Source organism: Neltuma alba, unplaced genomic scaffold (genome assembly GCF_004799145.2).
Source record: "Neltuma alba isolate B1F8T4 unplaced genomic scaffold, ASM479914v2 tig00004505_pilon, whole genome shotgun sequence".
Lineage (NCBI taxonomy): Eukaryota > Viridiplantae > Streptophyta > Magnoliopsida > Fabales > Fabaceae > Neltuma > Neltuma alba.
The window spans coordinates 9,968-17,373 of NW_021633737.1; the positions used below are offsets into that span (position 1 = coordinate 9,968).

The following is a 7,406-nucleotide window of genomic DNA, read 5'->3' on the forward strand; positions in this document are numbered from 1 at the left end:
TTTATATTCTGTGATAATTTTCAAGTCATTAGCATCACAATAGACTACTTAATAAGATACTTGTGAGTAAAAATGAAAAATCCAATATAAAAAAAAAAAATTAATTAATGTTAAATAAACACCCACAAATTATTAATTTTCTCTTAAAAGTAAAACACTATGAAAATGACTTAAAAACTATAATTAAAAAATGTTTTTTTTAAAAAAATAAAACTCAACATCTCCGTACAAAGCCCTCCACACATCCTCCCCCGCCCTTCTTATAAGTCTGGTCGACTCGTTGGTCCTTCTGTCGTCTAAAGTTTCAGATTGTTCCAGAACCTCCTACCTTTTCCTCATCTCTGGGATCGCTACGCCAGGTAAGCCCTATTCCTATTTCTACATGATTCATGTTGCTTTAGGTTACTTTGATCCCTCTTGAGATTGTAGATCTGTGACTTCGTCGTGTTCATGTCTTCGTGTGCATTGTGCTTGGACTTTGTCGACTTGCTGTATAATTAATCATTGGTCGCATCTGATAATGTCTGCATTCATTGGAAGTTTTAATCTTATCCTTTTTCTTCCTCATGTGTGGCACTTGGTATTATGCATTGCATTTTCTGGTTGGTTGTTGGAAGTACGGTGGGAGCAGGATTTAGTTCAAAGTTTTCATTTTTCCTTTTGCTCGTTTTTTATTGAATGGACTTGATGTGAGTACTAAGCACGTTAACTGGTATATTTGCTTGCTTAAAAATTGCTATTTACGTGCTATGCTTCTTGATGTTGGCAATTTCTTACTGATGTTGGCGCTATCACATTTACTGAATCGCATGTGATCGCGTCATTATAATTAAGAACACCTTCCTCCCCTCAGACAAATATGCTGACTACTCTATGAGGCATTCAATAGCCATTCCACTTGTAGTACGAACCTTTCTTTACTATCGATTAAACGACTCTCTCTATGTCTGCATAGTCATTTCTATTTTCCTCAGTTTACTTACTTTACTGGACATATATGAGAGGTAAATATAATTATTTTTTTGGGGTCCAGGTATTCTTCTTGGCTGGCAGACCTAATTCTGACGGATCAATTCAGTTTTTGCGACAATGAGCGTGGTCGGTTTTGATTTTGGTAATGAGAGCTGTATTGTTGCTGTTGCGAGGCAGAGAGGGATTGATGTTGTGCTCAATGATGAGTCCAAACGAGAAACTCCAGCAGTTGTCTGTTTTGGTGACAAACAACGGTTTATTGGAACAGCTGGGGCTGCATCTACAATGATGAACCCAAAGAATTCAATTTCACAGATCAAGCGACTAATTGGTAGACAATTCTCTGATCCAGAGTTGCAGCGGGATCTGAAGTCATTGCCTTTTGTGGTAACTGAAGGGCCTGATGGCTATCCATTAATTCATGCACGGTATTTGGGTGAAAATAAAACGTTTACACCAACACAAGTGTTGGGAATGGTGTTGTCAAATCTCAAAGGCATAGCTGAGAAGAATCTGAATGCAGCTGTTGTTGACTGTTGCATTGGAATTCCGGTTTATTTCACTGATCTTCAGAGAAGGGAAGTCTTGGATGCAGCTACCATTGCTGGTTTGCACCCACTTCGCCTGATTCATGAAACAACAGCGACTGCCTTGGCATATGGAATTTATAAGACAGATCTCCCTGAAAATGATCAGCTAAATGTTGCATTTGTAGATGTTGGACATGCCAGCATGCAAGTGTGCATTGCTGGCTTTAAGAAGGGGCAGCTGAAAGTACTGGCTCATTCGTTTGATAGATCTCTAGGTGGTAGGGATTTTGATGAAGTTTTATTCCATCACTTTGCCGCCAAGTTCAAGGAAGAGTACAAGATTGATGTTTTCCAGAACGCCAGGGCTTGTCTAAGGCTGAGAGCTGCTTGTGAGAAGCTGAAGAAGGTTCTTAGTGCGAATCCTGGAGCACCTCTTAACATTGAATGCTTAATGGACGAGAAAGATGTCAGGGGCTTCATTAAGCGTGATGAATTTGAGCAATTAAGTGTGCCAATATTGGAACGTGTTAAAAAACCTTTGGAGAAAGCTCTTGCAGAAGCAGGTCTGACGGCTGAGAATGTACATGTGGTTGAGGTAATTGGTTCAGCTTCTCGTGTACCAGCTATAAACAAGATACTGACAGAGTTTTTCAAGAAGGAGCCTAGGCGGACAATGAATGCAAGTGAGTGTGTTGCCAAGGGTTGCGCCTTGCAATGTGCTATTCTTAGTCCGACATTTAAAGTACGGGAGTTTCAGGTGATTTTTTCTCCACTCTTTATGATGTTTTAGGCGCCTGCCAGATGTGTTATAAATTGGTCGTGCATGCTCATTTTGATCTTGTCTCTGCTTCTCCGGTATCTGCCTCTGTAAAACAGTTAGGCCTATCCAGTGTGTTTGGATTCCCCCTGCTGCCACAATTTCCCCTCCTCCCACCCCAAAAAGGGGGCATTGGTGGAAGGAAATGATTTCCCTTGATGAAGCTTATAAGAATTAGGTGTTTGGAGGGGAATAATTTTCCGTCCTTCCTCTGCAACCCCACCACCTTTTGGTCCTCTCCGTATTTGAGAGTGGAAAGGACAGGAGGAATGCCTGTTCCCCCTCCCCCCCAAAAAAAAAAATAAATAAAGAGGAAATTTAAACACTCGAATCTACTTTTCTACCTCCGTATTTTCCCCTTCTCTTTTTATTTTTCAAACAAGAGCTCATATCCTAGTCTCATTCTGTCTGTTTTTTTTTTAACAGTCCTATTTCCTCCTTTTGTTAGGAATGAGTAACTGAAGCACTTCTAATATTCAAATTGAAATTGTATGTTTTATTTAGTTTATTAAATCAGGCTTTCAGGAATTATTATTTTAGCGTTTATTATGCTCTTTAATGTCTACCGTTCTGTAGTTTTAGTGCACACTGTATTGTTGAAATGCTTGGTTTTCCATCTGATATATCTCTATTGATGAATATGAAGGTCAATGAAAGCTTTCCTTTCCCAATTTCTGTGTCTTGGAAAGGTTCTGGTCCAGATCTACAGGAGAGTGGACCAGATAATCAGATGAGTACTGTTGTATTCGCTAAAGGAAATGTCATACCAAGCATCAAGGCTCTGACATTCTATAGGCGGGAAACATTTTCTATTGATGTACAGTATGCTGATGTGAGTGAGCTGCAGACACCTCCAAAGATCAGCACATATACTGTAAGGCATTTGATCCTTCATATATTATGTAGATCCTCTCTCTTGGGTGTTTTTTGACCCTTGATTGTATGCAGATTGGTCCTTTGCCAACTACAAAAGTTGAGAAGGCAAAAATTAAAGTCAAAGTACGATTGAATCTGCATGGAATTGTATCTGTTGAGTCGGCAACTGTAAGTTTCTTTAGCCTGAGGGTGCTTGTGGTTGTGATTTCTAATTTTCTGCCTGTTCTTTGCCTTCTATTACGAGGTTACCAGAGTAAAGCGTAGAACATTTGTTCATTTGGTTTAACCTTTTCTTTATTCTGTTTAGCTCCTAGAGGAAGAGGAAGTTGAGGTTCCAGTGGTCAAAGTACCAGCCGAAGAAAGTGCCAAGATGGACACTGATGAAGCTCCTGCTGAGGCTGCAACAGAGGAGGCGGCTGCTGCGGCTGAGGCCGCTGCAGCACCTCCAAGTTCCAGTGATGGCGATGTTGATATGCAAGATGCCAAGGCAACTGTTGACGTCCCTGGGGTGGAAAATGGTAAAGCTGAGACTGTGGATAAGCCTGTGCAGATGGATACTAATGCTAAGGTTGGTACTGATAACTGGAATATTCCAGTATATTTTCAGATCTTTGATTTTAATTAAAGCTACTTCAGAATTTGCAATAAGATCATAATTGTTGTTGTGATCTTGTATCAATATCTTGTGGCTTTCTGAATTCTGGAGGCTTTGACAGTATAAAATGCAACTCGTTTAGATTGGCAGTTAAAAATAGAATGCTTGGTGATTGTGGGTAGTATGGTGAGGTCATATTATCAATGGTGCACCATGGCGTGTTGGACAATGGCACAGATGTGGTATTGAAATTCTCATATGGTTGTGACAGGCAAATATAATCAATGTTCAATGGTGTGTTTTTAATGCTTCATAGCTCCTTGTGCCTGATCATCTCTCTCACAGCCTCAATGACTCATCTGTGCAATGCTCCATTGGACGAAGGCACTAACAGTTTAGGATTTGCCTTCTGTTTATGTTAACTTACTGTTATATTACACCTCCACTTTATCCTTCCCCTATGCTATTTTTATTGAATCTCTTTTTATCCTATGCATTTTCCCACCATTATAGTCAGGTTTTTTTCAGCAACTTGCAATCTTTACGTCATAAATTTTGCAAGGCTTGTTTTTGATAACAAGAAGGACATTGCTTAGGATATTTATAATTATGAGCTTATGGACAAATTGATTGAGAGATTTCAATTTCACCAAGTTTGAATTCCGGGGAATGACATTTGCAATTATGGTACCATGGATATTACCATTCAAAAGTTTTTACAAGAGTTATTTTACTTTTTAATTTGATTTACATTAATTTGTTCACCACTCTTCTATCTTACCATGCATTCTGCATCATCATCAAGTTGTAAAATGTGTTATGAGTTTACATAGTTGATTTATCCTTGATAAGCAACCTGACAATGCTGCACGCAAAGCTATCTAAACAAATCCACATGCTAATAATGTAGTGCTTTTTCTAATTGAACAATTACTAATAGAGGCTTATGTTGTTGGGTTTTACTGTGAATTTTCCTTGTGATTGAATTTTTTTGTAATGGATGTTTAATATGAATTCCTTTTTTTGTGGGATTTAAGTCTGCTCTTCACATTAACTACTCTACTGTGCAATGTATTACTTTATGCTCTTTACTTGTTAAAGCATGATTAACTAATATGTTATAAATTGACCGACACTTTTTTTCCAAATGTTTTTCAATTGCAGGCTGAGGCTCCAAAGAAAAAGGTCAGGAAAACAAGCATACATGTGACAGAGTTGGTATATGGAGTGATGAGTCGTTCTGATGTCCAGAAAGCTGTAGAGAAAGAGTTTGAAATGGCTTTGCAAGATCGAGTGATGGAAGAAACAAAAGAAAAGAAGAATGCTGTTGAGGCTTATGTTTATGACATGAGGAACAAGGTGGAGATATTCTTCCTTACATCTGATGGAGATGCTTGTCTTTTGATGATTTCTGGAACTAATTTTACTTTTGTCACTTCAGCTCAGTGACAAATACCATGAGTTTGTCACTGATTCAGAGAGAGAGGCATTTACTGCTAGACTTCAGGAGGTGGAAGACTGGTTATATGAAGAAGGGGAGGATGAAAGTAAAGGTGTTTATGTTGCCAAACTTGAGGAACTTAAGAAGGTAAGAAAGAGTTTGAGAAATTAAAGCTTCGATTCTCCTGCACAAACCACCTCCCCTCCCCCCCAAAAAAAAAGAAGAAGAAGAAGAAAAAAAGGAAAACAGTTAGAGAGAGAAAAAGTACAAAGTCATCCTTACCTTTGTTGTGATGCACAAAAATGACTAGCAAAGAGTCATTTTCATGTTAGCTTCAACTTGCAATCTAATTAGATACTCGTATCCAATTTCAGCAAGGTGATCCTATTGAAGAACGGTACAAGGAATACATGGAGAGGGGCACAGTAATCAATCAGTTGGTCTATTGTATAACTAGCTACAGGGAAGCTGCAATGTCAAACGATCCCAAATTTGATCACATTGACATCTCTGAGAAACAGAAGGTAAATTGTCTATTTCTATGCGCACATGTTTCTGTTATTGGCGTTTGAAAGTGTTTATCTAATTATTTGTTTGTAGGTCCTGAATGAATGTGTCGAAGCTGAGGCTTGGCTTAGGGAGAAGCATCAGCAGCAGGACTCTCTTCCAAAATATGCTACCCCTGTACTCTTCTCAGCTGAACTAAGAAAGAAAGCTGAGGCAGTCGATAGGTATATGATTTTGCTCATGCTGTTGGTTTGGTGGCATTCTGTTCAGGTGTTTTAGATGCCATGGACTCCTGCTTGTACGCTGTTTCTGTGCTCGCTTTTTGCCACGCTTCTTGTGATCCTTTTCTGTGGTTTTATTGAATGCATTTTATAATGCTCACTGGACGAGCTTCTCAAGGTGCAATCAAAACATGCTTATATTCATTTGGCCGTTGCATTTGATCAAACGTCTTTAGCAGTCTACTGTAGGTTTGAGTTCTTTGTCTGACACTGTGAAGTGTGTCACTAATATCAAATCAAATGTCCTTGATTTGAGGACTGAACCCAATTGCTGCACGTAAACTTCTGGAGTTGGGGAGGATCGAACGTGCTCTTAAAGTTCCTTATTTATTGTGTATTTCCCTCTCTTTTGCTGCAAGGCAACTTTTCCCGTGCCATTAATGTTTCATTCGTTTCGGTCTCAACTGGCTGTTTTGACAGGTTCTGTAAGCCAATTATGACAAAACCAAGGCCAGCCAAGCCGGCTACTCCTGAAGCGACAGCAACACCACCGCCTCCTCAGGGTGACGAGCAGCAGCAACCTCTGGGAGATGATAATGCAGGTGACAACGCAGAGCAGGCCCCACCAACGTCTACTGAACCAATGGAGGCTGACAAGTCAGAAAATTCAGGCGCTGCATAATATTTCTTGTTAGTCTCTCAGACCTTTGTACAAGAATGTGAATGAGGTGGGGTTGAGAGTGGCTACTGGGATGTCTGGTTTAGGGTCCTCTCCGTTGGGTGGTTGCAGATATTTAGTTATTATTGTTGTGACGGTATTTGGAATCCAAATTTTTTTCCTTGAACGAAACGTTGGAAGGGAAATTCATAATGCTAGTTGTCTATTTTTCCCAAGTGACAGTAAGAGAGGCCAATTCTCTGTAGGAAAAGGTTATTTGTGTACGATTTCTCAAGTTAAAAATGCGACTGTGTTTCAACGAATTTACTTACATTACTCTCCTGTAAGTGCATCGTGATTACGTTGTCTGATATATTCTTTATTCTGCGAACAAATGTTATAAATAATTCTAAAACAAGAAGGAGAATATCAGATGAAGAAAGGTGATCAGAAAGATAGCAAAAGAATTTTTATATCATTGTTTTGTACCAATGTCTTATTTTGAAAATATATTAATTAAAAAACAGTTAATATCTTATTCGGAGGCTGGGAAGTATATTAGTTATTCATTCGAGATAGCAAAGTCAAAATTTTGTCACCGGAGTTAAAAAAAAAAAAAAAAGCGATTTGAATTTCTACAATCACGTCGCACCTGTTAACAGCGTCATGGAAAAGCAATCCGTGACACTATTTCGTGTGCTTATTTGAAGGCTTAAAAGGAATGAGAGGGAGAAAGAGAAAATTTTCAAGATAAATTGCCTCGTTTGATATGTGTGTTCTTGCAAACGT

At 38.9% G+C, this 7,406-nt stretch overlaps 1 protein-coding gene across 3 annotated transcripts; it reads left to right on the forward strand.

Moving 5' to 3' along the window:
- Positions 1-284: 284 nt before the first annotated feature.
- On the forward strand, positions 285-6,940 carry LOC114744977 (heat shock 70 kDa protein 15-like). 3 transcript variants are annotated; one of them, XM_028933112.1, is made up of 10 exons: positions 285-362; positions 1,040-2,259; positions 2,966-3,193; positions 3,268-3,363; positions 3,503-3,763; positions 4,955-5,149; positions 5,232-5,378; positions 5,606-5,755; positions 5,832-5,962; positions 6,440-6,940. In XM_028933112.1, exons 2-10 carry the CDS (start codon positions 1,090-1,092, stop codon positions 6,639-6,641), a joined length of 2,580 nt encoding a protein of 859 aa, XP_028788945.1. In that variant the 5' UTR covers positions 285-362; positions 1,040-1,089; the 3' UTR covers positions 6,642-6,940. The 3 variants fall into 3 exon arrangements, with proteins under 3 accessions (XP_028788945.1, XP_028788943.1, XP_028788944.1); XM_028933110.1 differs by having other exon boundaries at positions 289-359; positions 1,034-2,259; XM_028933111.1 differs by having other exon boundaries at positions 295-359; positions 1,054-2,259.
- Positions 6,941-7,406: the final 466 nt, after the last annotated feature.

Coding starts and splice junctions, on each gene's coding strand:
- LOC114744977 (XM_028933112.1), top strand. CDS start 1,090: ATGAGCGTGGTCGGTTTTGATTTTGGTAATGAGAGCTGTATTGTTGCT. Junction 5,379..5,605: donor AACTTGAGGAACTTAAGAAG/GTAAGAAAGAGT, acceptor ATCCAATTTCAG/CAAGGTGATCCTATTGAAGA. Junction 5,963..6,439: donor AAAGCTGAGGCAGTCGATAG/GTATATGATTTT, acceptor CTGTTTTGACAG/GTTCTGTAAGCCAATTATGA.